This window comes from Saccopteryx bilineata, chromosome 10 (assembly GCF_036850765.1).
Source record: "Saccopteryx bilineata isolate mSacBil1 chromosome 10, mSacBil1_pri_phased_curated, whole genome shotgun sequence".
In the NCBI taxonomy this organism is placed as follows: domain Eukaryota; kingdom Metazoa; phylum Chordata; class Mammalia; order Chiroptera; family Emballonuridae; genus Saccopteryx; species Saccopteryx bilineata.
The window spans coordinates 46,668,736-46,686,637 of NC_089499.1; the positions used below are offsets into that span (position 1 = coordinate 46,668,736).

A 17,902-nucleotide genomic window follows, 5' to 3' on the forward strand; every position below is an offset into this window, starting at 1 on the left:
CTCTTGGCCCTGAGACCTAGACACAAATGAAAGGTTTGGGGGAGACATGAAAGAGTGATGGAAAGCAGTACTTGTTCTTTCTCCACCAGGGCCCTCAGAGAACTGGTTTTTTGTTTGTTTGTTTTGTTTTATAAATTTTATAACTTATATACAGTTGAGTGTGTAGATTTTAAAGATAGGGCTCAAATTTTTAATGAATGGGTGCGTTTGTGTGCACTTGCAACCACCAACCTGATAGAACATTTCCACTATCCAGAAGATGTCTCTAATGCCACTCCCCAGTCAGTCACCCCCCAGAGGTTACCACTGTTTTGCTTTTTCATCGCATTTGATTGGGTTAGCCTGTTCTTGAACCTCATGTGAATGGAATCATGAACTATGTATGCTTTTGTGTCTGACTTCTTTAGCTCAACATAATGTGTGAGATTCATCCGTGTTTTCATGTATATCAACATTCTTTCGTATGGATATACCAAAGTTGCTGTATCTCTTCTCTTGTTAATAATCATTTGGGTTATTTCCAGCCTGAATTGTTACAGGCAGACCTACGAGACATTGCAGGTTCGGTTCCACACCATCTTGATAAAGTGAGTATCGGCCCTGGCCAGTTGGCTCAGTGGTAGAGTGTCGGCCCCATGTGCAGACATCCTGGGTTCAATCCCCAGTCAGGGCACACCCGAAAAGTAACCATCTGCTTCTCTTGCCCTCCTTCTCCCCCTTCTCTCTCTCTTCCCCTCTCTCAGCCAGTGGCTCAATTGGTTAGATAGAAGGACCCGGGCGCTGAGGATAGCTCAGTTGGTCTGAGTGTTGACCTCAGGCACTGAGGATAGTTTGGTTGATTCAAGCATCATCCCCAGATGGGGGTTGCCAGGCAGATCCCAGTCAGGGCACATGCAGAGTCTATCTATCTCCCCTACTCTCACTTAAAAAAATATTTATTCCCTGGCCGGTTGGCTCAGTGGTAGAGCGTCGGCCTGGTGTGCGGGAGTCCCAGGTTCGATTCCCAGCCAGGGCACACAGGAGAAGCCTCCCCGTTTCCAGCTTAGGAAAAATACAAAAAAAAATTTTTTTTATTAAAATAAATAGATAAATAAATAAATAAAGTGAGTATCACAATTAAGCAAGTCATAATCTTTTGCTGGTGGAGGGTTTTGCCTTCCAATTGCAAAAAAACACATCTGTAAAGTGCAATAAAATGTGGCATGCCTGTATAAAGCTACTATGAATGTTCTATATCAGGGGTTGGGAACCTATGGCTTGCAAGCCAGATGTTGCTCTTTTGATGGCTGCATCTGGTTCGCAGACAAATCTTTAATAAAAAAATAATAATAATGTTAAAAATATAGAACATTCTCATGTATTACAATCCATTCATTTCCTACCGCTCATGTTCATGGTTGCGGGTGGCTGGAGCCAATCACAGCTGTCCTCCAGGACAACACCAAACTTTTATTGGATAATGCATAATGTACATGGGTTGTTGTATGGCTCTCATGGAATAACATTTTAAAATATGTGGCATTCATGGCTCTCTCAGCCAAAAAGTTTCCTGACCCCTGTTTTATACATATCTCTTAAGGAACATATGCACTCATTTCTCCTCAGTATAGATTTGGCTTTGTTCGAAACTGCCAAGTAAGTTTACAGAGAGGTTGAAGCGATATGATATATATAATATATACACCACCACTCCAATGTATGGGAATGCCACTTACTCCTCAGGCTTGCCAGCATATTGGTATTGTCAGCCTTTTTACTCATCACCATTCTGGTGATCGTGTAGTGGTTTCTCATTTTGGTTTTAATTGGTATTTTCTTGGTGATTAATGAAATTGAGTATCTTTCCTTCTGTTTATTAGCCATTTGGAAATCTTCATGTGAAAAGTGTATTTTCCTTCTTTTTTAACTGAATTGTCTTTTTGATTTTGAGAAGCTCTTTAAATATCCTGGACTCAAGTTCATCATTTTCAGACATGTGTATTGTGACCTTCTCCCAGGCTGTGCCTTCCCTAGTCAGTCTTTTAACAGCTTGAGATATAAGTCTCATACCATCCAATTCAGCCATTTAAAATGCAAAATTCAGTGGTTTTTAATATATTCAGAATTGTGCAATTATGACCACAATCATTCTCATCGCCCGAAAAATTCCGTGCAGCTGAGGTATCAATCTCTGTGACACTACTCCCCTCAGCCCTGTGCACCCACCAGTCTTATTCTGTTTTTCATAGATTTCCCTGTTCTGGGTATTTCATACAATTTGTGGTCTTTTGTCATTAGCTTCTTTCACCTAGCATAATGTTTTTAAGGTTCATCTGTGTTGTGTTTAGCATGTATCAGTACTTCTTTTCATGACTAAGTAATATGCCATTGTGTGGCTAGACCATTTTGTTTATCCACTCATCGCTTAATGAACATTTGGGTTCTTTCTACTTTTTGCGTATTATGAAAATGCAGCTATGAACATTCATGTACAAATTCTTGTATGAAGATATATGTTCCATTCTCTAGGGTACATGTCTAGAAGTGTAATTGCTGGGTCATATGGTAACTTTTTAACCTTTTGATGAACTGCCAGACTGTTTTCCAAGTGATTGCACCATTTCACATTCCCATCAACATAGTGTGAGGGTTCCTTACAGTACTTGTTGTTGTATGCCTTTTTTGTTATATCCATTCTTGTCGTGTGAAGTGGGTTTTATTTTAAATTTTTCTAATGACTAATGATGTTGGTCATCTTTCCATGTGCTTCTTGGTCATTTGTATATTTTCTTTGGAGAAATGTCTTTTCAAATCCTTTGCCCATTTTTAATGGGTTGTCTTTTTATTGTAATTCTGTATACAAGTCACTTATCAGGTTTGCAAATATCTCCTCCCATTCTATAGGTTGTCTTTTCACTCCCTTGATGGTGTTCTTTGAAACACAAAAGTTTTTTTAATTTTTTAAGAAGCATAATTTCTCTATTTTTTCCCTTTGTTGATTGTGTTTTGTTGTCATACCTAAGAAAGCTGTGCTCAGCCCCAAATCACAAACATTTACTCCCATATTTTCTTCCAGGAGTTTTATAGTTTTAGCTCTTCCATTTAAGTCTTTGATTTTAAGCTAAGTTTTGTGTATGGTGTAAAGAAGGAGTCCAAATTTATGATTTTGCATGTGACTATCCAGATATCTCAGCACCATTTGTTGCAAAGACTATTTCTTTCATCGAAATTATTTTTTAGCATCCATGTTGAAAATTACTTGACCATAAATCTGAGGGTTTATTTTTGGATTCTCAATTCTATTCCATTGATCTATACATCTTTCCTCATGCCAATACCACATGGTCTTGATTCCTATAGTCTTATAGCAAGCTTTGAAATCAGGAAGTGTGAGTCCTCCGACCTTGTTCTTTTTCAAGATTGTTTTGGCTTTTCTGAGGCTCTTGCATGTCCATATGAATTTTAGGGTCAGCTTGTTAATTTTGTAAAATAAACTGCAATTGGAATTTTGATAGCGGTTGAGACAAGTCTGTATATCAAGTTGGGAAGTATTGACTTATTAAGTTGTGAACATGGGACAGTTTTCTATTTACTTAGGTCTTCTTTAATTTCTTTTTTAAAAAATTTTTTAATTGATTTTAAGAGGGCGGGAAGAAGTGGGAGGCATCAACTCATAGCAGTTGTTTCCCACATGTTCTTGGACCGGGCAAGCCCAGGGTTTCGAACAAGTGACCCCAGCATTCCAGGTCTATACTTTATCCACTGTGCCACCATAGGCCAGGCAGATCTTTAATTTTTTCAGGAGTATTTTGTTGTTTTCAGGGTACAGGTTCTGGGCTTCTTTTGTTAAATTTATTCCTAAGCATTTTTTTTTTATCTTAATTCACTTTTAAATGATTTTTAACCTTTTATTTAAAAATAATTTCAACCTGACCAGTTGGTTGCACAATGGATAGAGCATCAACCTGGGATGCTGAAGCCTCAGGTTCAAAACCCCAAGGTTGCTGGCTTGAGTGCAGACTCACCAGCTTGAGTGCAGAGTCATCATCTTGAGTGTGGGATCATAGACATAACCCCATGGTCACTGGCTTGAAGCCCAAGGTCTCTGGCTTGAGCCCAAGGTCACTGGCTTGAGCAAGGGGTCACTGGCTCAGCTGGAACCCCACCCCCAACCTTGGTCAAGGCACGTATGAGAAGCATTCAATGAACAACTAAAAGTGCCACATTTACAAGTTGATGCTTCTCATCTCCCTTCCTTCCTGTCTGTCTCTCTGTCTTTCTCCCTCTCTCTCACTTGCTAAAAAAATAATAATTTCAATTTTATAGAAAAGTAATAAGAGTAGGAATACTACATAGAACAACCAAACTCCCTTTTTCCATATTCACCTTTTAACATGAAGTCTAATTTATTTATTTTTCTCTATGGTTAGTACTGTTTGTGTACAGTTTAAGAAATCTTTGTGTGCCCACAGAGAATTATTTTCAGGGTTCCAAAGTACCCTCCACTCACTGATTTGGGCAGCTGACAGCTTGCCAAAGCATGTTTGTGGCATAGTAGGTCATGGCTGAGGTGTGTGAGTCTGACTTTTGGCAGTGACATCAGTAGTTTGACCACTTGCAAGGACAGTCTGGCTACCCACTATCTGTTCAGCCAGAGAACAGGAATCTGTGTCACCCAGAAGACTCCAGAGTGGGTTTGAAGAAGGGGAAAGTGATCAGGGGACCAGACCTCTGAATGTGAGGTCCCCTCTTCTACTGCAGGCAAGCCCACTGTCCTGAGAGCACTGTGAGTTATGGGAGACTTGTCAGGGCTCCAAAGGCAGAGAGACCATTTCACACTCAGGCCTCTCCACCAGGCTGCCGCAGGGCCCCTGAGGTTGGGCGAAGAGCCCTGGCCAGGATTCTGGAAATCTGGGTTTCAGTCCCCCTCCCTGACCTGAGCAATTCGCTCTCCTGTCTGGGCCTTCAGTAGAGTGAGGCATTGGTGTGGGACAATGGAAAGAGGTAAGATTTGGAGTCAGGCTAACTTGGACTCAAATCTTGCCATTTTGGTGGCCTTGGGCAAGTTACTTAATCTCTCTGGGTCTAATTTCCTTATTGGTAAAATGGAAATAATAATAATGCCAAAGTGATAGGCTTGTTGTGAGGATGAAATGAGAAAATGAATGTAGTTTTGAGCAGACAGTGGCTCACCTGGGTGTGTCCTTGGTAAATTTCTCAGCTGTTATTTGTTGAGCACCATCCCTGGTCTGGGTGCTGGGGATACAGAAGTAATAGTCAGTCTAAAGAGAAGAAAGGCGCAGAAAGAAATAATCCTGAAACACAACAGAAGGCAATCTGCACAAATCCTGTGAAGAAGATGTTTGTATCCCCATTTCACAGAGGGGTAAATTGAGATCCAGGGATATGAAGTGACTTGCCCAGGGTCACACATAGGCAATTATCTAGAAAGACAAGGATTTCTTTGTGTTCTCTAGAACTCTATAAGGTTAGAGCAGGGATTCCACACAGAGCTGGGGAAGGAAGTATAGTAAGAGGGTGGACTGGATCAGGTGCACAGAGGGGTCTGGATTGGACCTGCAGCCATTAGGGCCAGTAAGTTCTTCCTCCTCACTATCTCTAGTCCATTCACTCTCCCTGTCCCCATGGCCAGGCCTGGTCTGGTCTCAAGTCCTGAAGTCTCTCCTGCTCTCCTATAATGGCCACCTCTGTGGTCTCACTATCATTGTGGCCACCTCCAGTTTCTCCCAGCAAAGTGAATTTTCTAAGACAGATGTCTGGTCATATTGCTCCCCTGATTAGTACTATTCAGTAGTTCCCTATCATCCCAGGATAAAAACCAAGTCTCTTGAAAAGTCTGCCGGGCCATGTAGTACAGGACCTCTGCCTGAATTCCAGCATCATCGTGTTCCAGTCCCGTGCACTTCTTTCAAGGGGGCACATACCCATACCCACACACACTGCACCCAAACCATATTCAGCTCCTCAGTTCCTCTTCTACCTCAGGGCCTTTGTATACGCTGTCCCCACTACCTGGAACACTCCCTCTCTTGTCTCAGGGTAGGTGTTGCCTCCTTGGCAGGCCTTTCCAGAGCAAAGCCGGGTCTACCTCTTATGAACTGCCATGGTCCCTGTGCTTTTCCCCATCACTACACTTACAGCCCTGTATTAAAGTTGTCTTTTTACTCATTTCTTTCCTCCCAGATTACAAACTCCTTGAGGGCAGGATTGCATCTCTCATGCTCCCAGGCTCTTGTCAAGGCTTGGTGCAGAGCAGGCATTCAGTGTACTTGTTGAATGAGTAAGGGGATGAGGGCTGGATATCTTATACTGACTTCCTGCTTGTGAGATGGGTGCCAGGACCCCCAAGTGCGACGGTGGGCCAGAATTTCTGAGAGTGGAAGCCTTTCAGGGAGTGATCAATGGTGCAGCCGGCACTCAGCGCCTCCAGCTGATGCATGAGTTTTAAGAATGGATGTTTGTGGCGATTCCAATTATGCTCCAGTTTTTTAAATGAGTCACAGTGATGGCCATCCTGCCCATTGGGACTGAGTCAATTTAGTGAGAATTAATTACAGACAAGAAACCAGCTTGCAGAGCAGTTAATATTGAAGTTCCCTGGAGTGCGATATAAATGCAGCCATCAGTCTTGTCTTCGCTTGTCCTCTCCCTCTCCCTGCCCCCCCCCTTTCTGTGGTGCTCTGGGTCTGGGCATCAGGGTGACTGGATTCGGGCTTTGGCATCCCCATGACTCACTCTCCTTTTCGGTTAAATGAGAGTCCTACAGTCCATCTATCAGCAAGCATGATAACACTCCTTCTCTGTCAGGTACTCTGTTGTGCCTGAGAAACATAGCAGGAAACAAAACAGATACGGCCCTGTTCTGACGATGTCATGTCTAAAATATAATTATAAACTGCCTTAAGGACAGCACTTTACAGTTTTATACATCAGGATGAGCTCCCAGCAGCCTCATGTTAATATGGTTATCCCCATTTTACAGGTAAGGAAATTGAGGCTCTGATTGGTTACAACCTGCTCACAGTCATTCTTGTGCTATAGCTGAACTTGAACCTGGCCAATGAGAGAATATGTCGAAAGTCCTCTGTCAGCCAGCTGCCCAAGCAAGAGGGATTCTTGTCCTCATCAGGATGTTGACTCTGCCAGGCTGGTGGTGGCTGGGTCCTAAACATGGAGACTCACAAGCAAAGAAAGGGAGGATCCTCCTGCCCCCAGGTTAGCAGAAAAACCTCTCCTCCAGGTTCAGAATGATCGCATGTCCCAGAGCTAGCTGTTGGCGGAAACAAGAACTGAACACAAACGTTCTCTAGTTGCCCTCCCCACCTAGCTGCCCTCTTACTTGTAATTCATACTTTCTCTGCCCTCTGAAACATGCTTTCAGGAAGGGCTATATGGTAGCTCATACAATGAGATTCATTTCTAAGTATAGTTTAAGTATGTAGCCTCCACTTAAGAACACACATGCTTTCAGCCCAAAGAATCTGTTCCTTAGTCAAGGCTCAGCCCCAACAGTTTCTGACCTTACTGATGAGGCTAGAGGTTTCCCAAGCCTTCCGCGTTATACTATCTGGGGCTGGCGAGGGCCGCCCCTGCAGGAACCGGCTCATCCTCCTTCCTGGGACAGCAGGCCAGGGTGGGCCGCCCTCCCCTCTTCTCTCTGCAGTTCCCGGCAGAGCAGGTGCAGCAGCAGGTCAGCTCGGGACAGGATGAGGTGTTCGGGAAGTGAGGCCTTTGTAACCTCCACAGCTGCTATCCTGTCTGACAGCACAGGCGACCTTTTAGTAGATGTTAGAGGGGCATGAGTCTCCCGCCTTCGTGTTTTCTGTCTCTCTCTGTCAGTCCCTCCTTCCCACCCTCTCTCTCTCCCTCCCTCCGTCTCCTCCTACCCTCTTTCTCTTTCTTTGTTTTCTCACTTTTTCTTTCTTTCCACCTTTCCCTCTCTCTGCTCCTATCCCACCTCCCTGCTATTTTTCCTAGCCCTCTCCTGTCATCACTAGATCTCTTCCCCACCCCACCTGCACTACTTTTCTGCATGGGAGAAGACCAGAGAGACTTCCTGGAGGAAGGGCTGCCCATCCTCTCAGGCATTTCCCCCTTTTAGATCTCTATATAGAGACCTTTCTAGCAATGAGGACTGGTCCGCAATGGAATTAACTGTCTTGCTCAGTAATGAGTTCCCAGACAGGGAGGCAATCAAAAAAGGCAGGGTGATCATCCTTCCTGAATGCTGTAAAGTTGACTTGACCTTCCTGATTTAGGCTGGACCACATGACCCCTAATGCAGAGGTTTTCCCACTATGCATTGCTCCACAATTCAAGGTCATTTCAGGATATCCTGTGTATTTAAAACTACAGTCTTGGGCCTTATGCAAAAGCAGTTGTATTTAAAGACAAAATATTTTGTTGTGAGAAAGAAGTCTTGCGTTCGTTATCATTTTAATGTTTATTAATTTAGTTTTAAATTTAAAGTAATTAATTGGGATCCAGAAATTGTAGAAAACAGAGACAAGAAGAAAAAAAATTATTCCTAATTCCATACCCCTGACACAGCCACTGTTTCCGTTTTGTTCCATTTCGGTTTAGCTTTTTCCTTTGCTCATTTTTTATATAACTGTGTTCAGGTGGGAAGACAACTTTGTATCTCTTCTTGATTTCTTAGTGCCAGGACGTGAATATTTTACATAGTCACCATCTGCATCATTTTTAGTGACTGCTTGATATGCCATGAAGTGGGGATGCCTATGACTTAAGATTTTGTTTTGAAATAACACAGTGTTTGAACCTATTCAAAGATGTCTCATTGTTGCCTGACCTGTGGTGGCACAGTGGATAAAGCGTCGACCTGGAATGCTGAGGTTGCCAGTTCGAAACCCTGAGCTTGCCTGGCCAAGGCACATACAAGAAGCAACTACAATGAGTTGATGCTTCCCCCCTCCTCCCCCCCCTCTCTATTCAATAAATAAAATCTTTTAAAAAAGAAAAAGATAGCTTATTCTCAAGAAGAGCATTATATTTCTTTGGAGAAGTAATTACCCAACTTCTCACCCACCTTGTAAAAGAAAAGCATGTACCCAGGTTCCCACAAGGAGCCTGCTTTAAGCCCTGCTCTGTGCCAGGAGTTGTGTTGGGTGCTATTTGAGCATCAGCTACCTGTGACCACAGATGTGTGTTATTAGCTTTGTTTTACAGGTGAGAATGCTGGAGTCGGAGACACTGGCTTATGGTCCCAGTTGTCTCTCTATAGGCCAGGCCTCCAAAGCCACGGGGGAACTGCCAGGGAGGACTTGTGCTCAGTCCTATCAACCTGTGGGTAACAGGCCTTTGGGGTTGCAGGATTTCCATGGAGCTGTTGTAAAGGCTTTGGAGGAAATGGACCAAGAGGGCAAGGACACATTGGCCAGGGAGGAGCTGAGGCGTGGCCTGAATGAACTCCCCGCCATCCTCAACCTTCATCAGGGGATCCTGGAGGAGCTGGAAGAGAGGCTGCTGAACTGGTGAGCAGTCCCTGGACTCCTGCCCCTACTTCTGTTGCCCTAGGGGCTTTTTAACCCCCAGCATGTGGAATGGTTTCTCCATTTGACAGACGCAGAAGCCAAGACACAGAGGTGTGTGTTCATTTGCCCAAAGTAAAACAAGTTGGGAGGGTCAAGCTGGGGTTCCACCTAGGGATGTGACTCCAGCTCTCACTGTCTAGCACTGTGAGGGTCACAAGGCTGAGTTCTCGCTGTCCTTGTCCCCCACCCTGGCTGCAGGGAGGGCCAGCAGAAGGTGGCCGATGTCTTCCTTGCTCGGGAGCAGGAGTTTGACCACCACGCAGCTCACATCCTGCAGTTTGATAGGTATCTAAGTCTGCTCGCTGAGAACTGTCTCCATTCTCCTCAGCTGGCAGCTGCTGTCCGTGAATTTGAGGTAGGTCCCTTGTTCCTCTGAAAACCTGCTCTAAGGATCTGGGGGGAAGGGGTGAATATAGCTAAAAGCAAATCAGTGGGGCTTCTTGGTCAGTCCGTGGCTGGAGAGCAGAAGGGAAGAGAGGATAACGCAGCAGGAGGAAGAACCCAGAAGTTTCCCTGACACGCAATCAATGACAACTCAGTGAGACCCAGCCATTTGAGTGACCAATAAATGGCTATCAACTGGGAATCCAGTTATTGGGCAGAAAAAAATGGGCCTTTTTTTAATCACTAATGCTAGATGCACAGCTGGGACTACGAGAAGCATATTACTGAATGTAGCATAGACTGCACGGCTGAAGGAATAGACTGTCATGGCAGGGTGGCGCTGATCTGGGAGGCCTTCCTGGAGGAGGGGATACTGGTTTAGAGATGGGAGAAGCCCAGCTTGGCCAGGAAGAGTTATGGATCAGACAGTGCAAGTGAATGCCCGAGCCCAGTGCCCTAAGGGCTGGGTCCCTGAAGGAGTTTTGTCCTCCCTATCTCTTGGAAACAGCGGAGTCAGCAAGGAGACAGCCAGAACATGAAGCACAGGCTGCTGCGGGTGGTTCAGCGTGTCTTCCAGTACCAAGTGCTCCTCACAGGTGGGCCCATGGGAGGTCAAGGTGCACTGATGCTGTGGGGAGGGAAGGCCCCAGAGGAAGGGTGGGGGGGGTGGCAAGGTGGTTGATGACACTCTCCCCTCCTACCCTGGCGAGAAGGGGTGGGGGAGGATTGCTCTCAGTTCCTGCCTCCTGCCCCCCGGAGGGACCAGACCCTGCCACCACCTTCCTTCCAGCTGAGTTTTGGACTCCCTGCTGCCACCTTGGAAGCCCTGCTTCAGTGGCCACCTCCTGTGACTTCCTCCAACCTTTCTGTCCTAAACACAAACTCACACTTCCCCCCATTCTGCATTTCCTCCTTGTCACAGTGGGTGGCCAGCTTCTCTAAAGTGGTTCTTATCACCCAGGCCCTCCCTATGGCTAAATCAGTGGGCATTTTCCACGTGGGACCTTCTGGCCCCTCTCTGAGGCTTTGTCACTCACCACCTCCTACTTATTGAGCCTTTTCATCCTGGGACCCCTGTCACAAACTTTCTCCCCTGCCTTTCTCTGACTGCTCCATCATCTTTGTTGACATCCTGTCTTCCTCCACTGTCCCATAATGTTTGTGTTTCTCAGGGCTCAGTGCTAGATCCTCTTTCCTTCTTCCTCTACAAATTCTTCCCAGGAAATGTCATCCCTTTTGCTACCTCCACCTGCCAGAAATAGATACACCTCTGTCCAGAGCTCCAGACCCACCTACCCAACTGCCTCTCAAATGTTAACACAGACCCCAAGCCTGGGGAACCAATGGTCCAGTAAGGGAGATAGACACACACATCGAGGTATGCATATAATTCCAGGTAGTGACCAGTGCTGTAAGAAAAATACATTAGGGCCAGAAAGCAGAATTCGTTAATCTAATTCAACAAATATTGAGCATCCACTATGTCCCAGGCCCTGTGCTAAATGCCAGAAATACAGCAATGAATTAAACAGCCAAACTTTATGACATTATGGCGCTTTAACAAGGGAATAAAAATATTACATGTCAATGATAAAAGCGCTGGAGAAAAATAAAGCATGTGAACAGTGCTCTGATTATATACAACACTCAGGAAAGGCCACTCTGAGGAGGTAACATTCCAGAGATCTCAGCAAAGTGAGGATGTGAGCTCTATGCAGATGTGGAAGAAGCAAGTACCAGGTAGAGGGAATACTGAGTTGAAAAGCCCTGGGGTAAGAACAAACTTGGAAGGCCTGACCGGTGGTGGCACAGTGGATAGAGCTGAGGTCCCAGGTTTGAAACCCTGAGGTTTCCAGCTTCAGTGCAGGGTCACTGGCTTGAGCAAGGGGTCAACAGCTCAGCTGGAGCCCCCTGGACAAGGCACATAAGAGAAGCAATCAGTGAACAACTAAAATGCCACAACTATGTGATGATACTTCTCATCTCTCTCCCTCCCTGTCTCTCTCTCTCTTAAAAAAAAAAAAAAGAAAGAAAAGAAAGAAAGCTTAGCAAATTCAAGAAACAGCAAAATGCCAGCATTGCCAGAGTGAATGAGTGACATGGAGAAGTATCTGGAGGGATGCTAGCCAGTCAGTGGTGGGATTCAAATGATTTAACAACCGGTTCTCTGTCCTAAAGACTGTTTTAAGAATAAAACAGAAACAGTATACCAATAGGTAGTTTATTATTTCATGCATTTAATACTTAAATAAGAACAATAAAAGAGGTACACAAAACTAGGCTGTATCATAAGAAAGAGTTTTAAAATATTAATGAAAAAATATTAAATAATACCTGACAAAAAACAATAAAACTATTAAGATATTTCCATATTGCTTTTGATTGGCATCCTCACTTGCAATTTTTTTCACCTATGGACGGAGTGAACATTACTACGGGTGCTTAAAATACACTGCTGCACAGATGAATGTCAAAAAAGAGTAAGAATGTAAATTTGGGATTTCCGCATTGGGCGGCTGCTCAGGCACCCACCTTAGAGAGAACCCTGATTACAAGTGCCATTTTAACAACTGGTTAACTGAACTCAACAAAAAATTAGGTGTTGGTTCTGCCGAACCGGTGCAAACCGGCTGAATCCCACCACTGCAGCCAGTGTAGAGCTTTGTGGATATGAACAAGTTAAAGCATTAATACATGACACTCTACTGTGCTGATGGTCACATCTGTTTCTGCCAGATGTGTGCTTCTTAAAGGCAGGGTCTCACCTTGTTTGTATTGGTATCCTAAAGGCATAGCCTGAAGTTAGGCACACAGTAGTCACTCATGAGAGAATGACTAGCAGTGGTGGCAGTCCTAGAGGCCTGATTTTGTGCTCGTAGTGAGTTGTGATGGGGCTAACAGGGGTGAGAGGGTGGACATCCTATTCTGAAATTTTTCTTCTTTCTCTGGAGAGAGAGCAGGGCTCTGTTGTGGACAGGAGGGGGCTGGCCTCACCAGGCAAACTGACTCCTGGCTCTTGTTCTGCCTGCAGACTATTTAAATAACCTTTCCCCGGACTCAGCAGAGTATGATAACACACAGGGTAAGTACAGCATGAACCCAGAGGAGAGGACACAGTCCCGTCTTGCCCCAACTCTGGACTCTACACCAATTCTAAGCCCAGAACATAGTCCCCTCCCCACCAGCTGAGGATGCAGTGACATGAACCTCCAGGGCTTTTGAGGTGATCCCATCTTTGCCTCAAAACAGGACTCCCCAGGAGAAGGGGGGGTAACAAAATTTGGTGATAGGAGGTAGTGCCAAGTCTAAAACACTCACTTCAGGGTCTCAGTTTCCTTCCAATTCTATGTGGCTGTTCTTTGACCTGTCAGGGCAGTTCCTATTTTAATATATTCTGTTTACAGCCTGGGGAACTGAAGCATGAAGTGGTCAAATCTCTGTCAAGGCCATTTAGATAATAGTGGCAAAGCTAGGGTTGGACCTGTGACCTGACCCAGCCATGGGAAAAATTGGTGCCACCTGCTTACAAGGCCCTGCAGATGCCTTGGGGAGATGGAGTGGGGAGGGAAGAAGACAGGGCAGAGGTAAGGATGGTGGCAACTAGTCTGGCCCTCCCCAGGAGGCCCAGCTGTCTGCTCTGCTTCCCTCCTAAGGTGCACTGACCCTCATCTCCAAAGTCACAGATCGTGCCAACGACAGCATGGAGCAGGGGGTAAGTCCAGCCACTGGGCTCCTTCTCTGGGGTCCGGGTCCAGGTCCCCTTCCACATGCCCAGGTCTGCCTTGGAGTACAACTTAAATACTGTAAATTGCACAGGTTTAAAGTGTACAATTAAATCAGATTTGATATTTGTATATACCTATGAAGCCATCTCCATAACCACAACACTGAACTTATCCTTGACCCAAAAAAGTTTCCTTGTACCCCTTGGAAATCACTTACCCTCCATCTCCAGGAAACCACTTGTCTGCCCTCCCTGTCACTATAGATTAGTTGGCATTTTCCAGAATTTTATAAAATTATTTTATATGAGCTCTTTTTTGTCTGTCTTCTTTCACTCCTTTATTGGCTGTGAGATTTACAACTATTTTCTCCCTGCCTGTGGCATGTCTTTTCATTCTCTTAACAGTGTCTCTAAGAAACCAGAAGTTCTTAATTTTGCCTGACCAGGCAGTGGTACATTGAACTGGGATGCAGAGGACCCAAGTCCGAGACCCCGAGGTCGCCAGCTTGAGCACGGGCTCATCTGGTTTGAGCAAGGCTCACCAGCTTGGACCCAAGGTCGCTGGCTCAAGCAAGGGGCTACTCGGTCTGCTGTAGCCCCCCTGTCAAGGCACATATGAGAAGGCAATCAATGAACAACTAAGGTGCCGCAACAAAGAATTGATGCTTCTCATCTCTCTCCCTTCCTGTCCGTCTGTCCTTATCTGTCCCTCTCTCTGACTCTCTCCGTCTCTGTCACACACACGCACACACACACACACACAAAAGTTCTTAATTTTAATAAAAAGCCCAGTTTATCAAATCTTTTCTCTTATGGATCATGATTTTGATGTTATATCTAAGAAATCTTTGCCTCACTCAATGTTACAAAGTTTTTCTCCTGTTTTCCTAGAATTTTCCTAGTTTTATATTTTACATTTAGGTCTCTTCATTCATTTTGAGTTGATATTTATGCATGGTATGAAGTATGGATAAAATTCATGCCTTTGCATAGGAGTATCTAATTGTTCCAGCAAAAATATATATATATATACACATATTTTTTTTTCCCAAAGTTGGAAATGGGGAGGCAGTCAGACAGACTCCCTCATGCGCCCAACCTGGATCCACCCGGCATGCCCACCAAGGGGCGATGCTCTGCCCATCTTGGGGCGTCGCTCTGCCGCAATCAGAGCCATTCTAGCACCTGAGGCAGAGGCCACAGAGCCATCCTCAGCACCCGGGCAAACTTTGCTCCAATGGAGCCCCGGCTATGGGAGGAGAAGAGAGAGACAGAGAGGAAGGAGAGGGGGAGGGGTGAAGAAGCAGATGGGCGCTTCTCCTGTGTGCCCTGGCCGGGAATTGAACCCGGGACTCCCGCACACCAGACCGAAGCTCTACCACTGAGCCAACCAGCCAAGCCTTCCAGCAATATTTTTTGAAAAGACTGTCTTTGAATTGAAGCCTGCCTTAACCACCAGGCCAGACTTCCTTGTTCACAACATACCTGTAATCTCACACTTACTCTTGCATGAACGCTTACCCATATGCCAATATGCAGCACCTGCTCCTCATGTGATACACATAAACTTATGTCGGGAACGTTTCCTATGCTTCCTTCATTTGGGTGTTTGGTTTTTTTTATTACTTCAGCCATGAGGTGTGTCATTCAGTGTAAGCATAAGGGCTTGGGGTTGGCTCTGTGTTTGTCAGCAATGAGAGCTCTTTCAAGAACTGATGAAAAATTTGATCAGAGGGTGAATGCACCTGAATTCTAGCTGCAAGTTCACAGACAAAGCCTCAGGAGATGCCCTAGAAGAAAAATCAGACACCTGGTTACAAGGTCAGGCTTTTGAGACTTGAAATCAAATTATGGCCCTGGCCGGTTGGCTCAGCGGTAGAGCATCAGCCCGGCATGTGGAAGTCCCAGGTTCGATTTCCAAATAGGGCACACAGGAGAAGCAACCATCTGCTTCTCCACCTCTCCCCCTCCCCTCCCTTCTTCTCCCCCTCCTCTCTCTCTCTTCTTTTCCTGCAACCATGGCTCAAATGGTTTGTGCAAGTTGGCCCCAGGCACTGAGGATGGCAACATGGCCTTGCCTCAGGTGCTAAAATAGCTCGGTTGCCAAGCAATGGAGCAGCAGCCTCAGATGGGCAGAGCATCACACAGTAGGGGGCTTGCTGGGTGGATCCTGGTTGGGGCACATGCGGGAGTCTGTCTCTCTGCCTCCCTGCCTTTCCCTTAATATAGGTAGGTAGGTAGGTGGGTAGGTAGATATCAAATTATGTATTGCTTGCCCTCTTCTCTACTGCATAGAAGTAAACTATCTCCCTCCAGGAGAGAGTGAGGAGATATGAGTATGAGTATGGACTCTACCATTTTCACCTTCCTTTAATAGACTTTATTTTTACACATATTTTATTGAGGTATAATATAATACCAAAAAATTACTATTCTAACCATTCTGACTGCACAATTCAGTGGCATTAAGTACATTCACATCATCGTGCAGCCATCACCATCCATCTCCAGAACTTTTTTACCATCTCCAATTGAAACCCTGTACCCATTAAACACTAACTCCCCAGTCCCCTTCCAAGCAGTGCCCAGAAACTCCATTCTACTTCCTGAGTAGACCTTATTTTTTAGAATAATTTTACATTTACAGGAGAAGTTGAAAAGCTAATACAGTTCCCATGCATCCCACACATAGTTTCTCCTATTTAATTTCTTTTTTTGATTTTTAAAAAATTTATTTTAGAGAGAGAGAGAGAAGGGGGGAGGAGCAGGAAGCATCAACTCCCGTATGTGCCTTGACCAGGCAAGCCCAGGCTTTCGAACCAGCGACCTCAGTGTTTCAGGTCGACATTTTATCCACTGTGCCACCACAGAATGCCTATTTCTCCTATTATTAATGTGTTAATATAATACAGTGTTACATTAAAGAACCAATATTGATATTATATTATTAACTAAGGAACATGATTCATTCAGATTTCCTTAGTTTTTGCCTAATGTCTTGCTCCAGGTTCCTATCCAGGATATCATATTTCATTTATTCATCTCACCTTCTTAGTCTTCTCTTGACTGTGACAGTTTCACAGACTTTCCTTATTTTTGATGACCTTGACAAATATGAGAAATACAAGTCATGTATATTGTAGGATGCTCTGCTTTTGGAATTTGATATTTTTCTTATGATTAGACTGGGTTGGTGATTTGGGGAAAGAAGCTCACAGAAATAAAGTACCACTTTCATCAAATCGTATGAAGGGTACATTCTAGTAACATGATTTATGACGGTTGATGTTGATACTGATCATCTGGCTGAGGTAGTGTTTGTCAGGTTTCTCCACAGTGAAGTTATACACACATATGCACAACCTACATTGGAGGAATGGGGAGTTATGTTCCCTCTCCTTAAGGACAGAGTGTCTACCTAAGTTGTTTAGAATTCTTCTGCATGGGAGATTTGTCTCTTTGCTCTCATTTAATGTAATCATTACACATAAATCAATCATGATGTCAGGATTCATATGTCAGGATATTTTCTTTATTGGGTTATAATCTCATACTGCTTTATTTTATTTCTCAAATTCTGCTAGTGTTGACTGTGTGGAACCCTTTCATTTGGTTCCTGAACTCCTTTCACAGACCCCCATGTGTATGTGTTTGTTTTTCATTTGTTTGATTTTTTAGTACTTCCTTATTACTTTTTGACAGTATAAGGTGTTCCAGGTTCATCCAGTATAGTTTCTGCCCCAGTCTTAGAATCATTCATTTCTGCAAGAAACCATGGTTTCTTTAATTGTATAATATTAGAAACCAAGATCTGGGCACCAGGTTTGCTCATTGCTACTGGGGCATCATTTCTTTTAGTTCATCTTAGCTAACAGAGCAAAGAAATGTATGTGTATATACAATTGACCTTTTGTGTGTGTGTGTGACAGAGACAGAGAGAGGGACAGATAGGGACAGACAAGGAGGGAGAGATGAGAAGCATCAATTCTTCATTACTAACCTCCCATGCAGTAAAAAAATCTGACTATAACTATGGTCAGGTCTCTGCATACACAGATTCCAAACTTCATAGTTGACTCGTGAACAACAGGGGTTGGAACTGCATGGGTCATTTGAAAAAATTTCACATATAAGTGGACCAGCACTATTTAAACCTGTGATATTCAAAGGTCATCTGTACTAACCTATATATCTATATATCTATGTCAATATATAACCATCTATATTAAGCTAAACATAA

At 44.4% G+C, this 17,902-nt stretch overlaps 1 protein-coding gene and 1 non-coding gene across 2 annotated transcripts in view; both read left to right on the plus strand.

The window, feature by feature from the left end:
* FGD5 (FYVE, RhoGEF and PH domain containing 5) overlaps positions 1-17,902 on the plus strand; it is a 137,037-nt gene that overhangs the window by 85,523 nt on the left and 33,612 nt on the right. Inside the window, exons 6-10 of the mRNA XM_066245645.1 lie at positions 9,334-9,494; positions 9,753-9,909; positions 10,447-10,534; positions 12,970-13,020; positions 13,592-13,650. Of these exons, the coding sequence (XP_066101742.1) occupies positions 9,334-9,494; positions 9,753-9,909; positions 10,447-10,534; positions 12,970-13,020; positions 13,592-13,650 (516 nt within the window). The remainder of the gene's footprint in view (positions 1-9,333; positions 9,495-9,752; positions 9,910-10,446; positions 10,535-12,969; positions 13,021-13,591; positions 13,651-17,902) is intronic.
* TRNAM-CAU (transfer RNA methionine (anticodon CAU)) lies at positions 598-673 on the plus strand. The gene has a single exon. It is a non-coding gene; the product is annotated as a tRNA-Met (tRNA).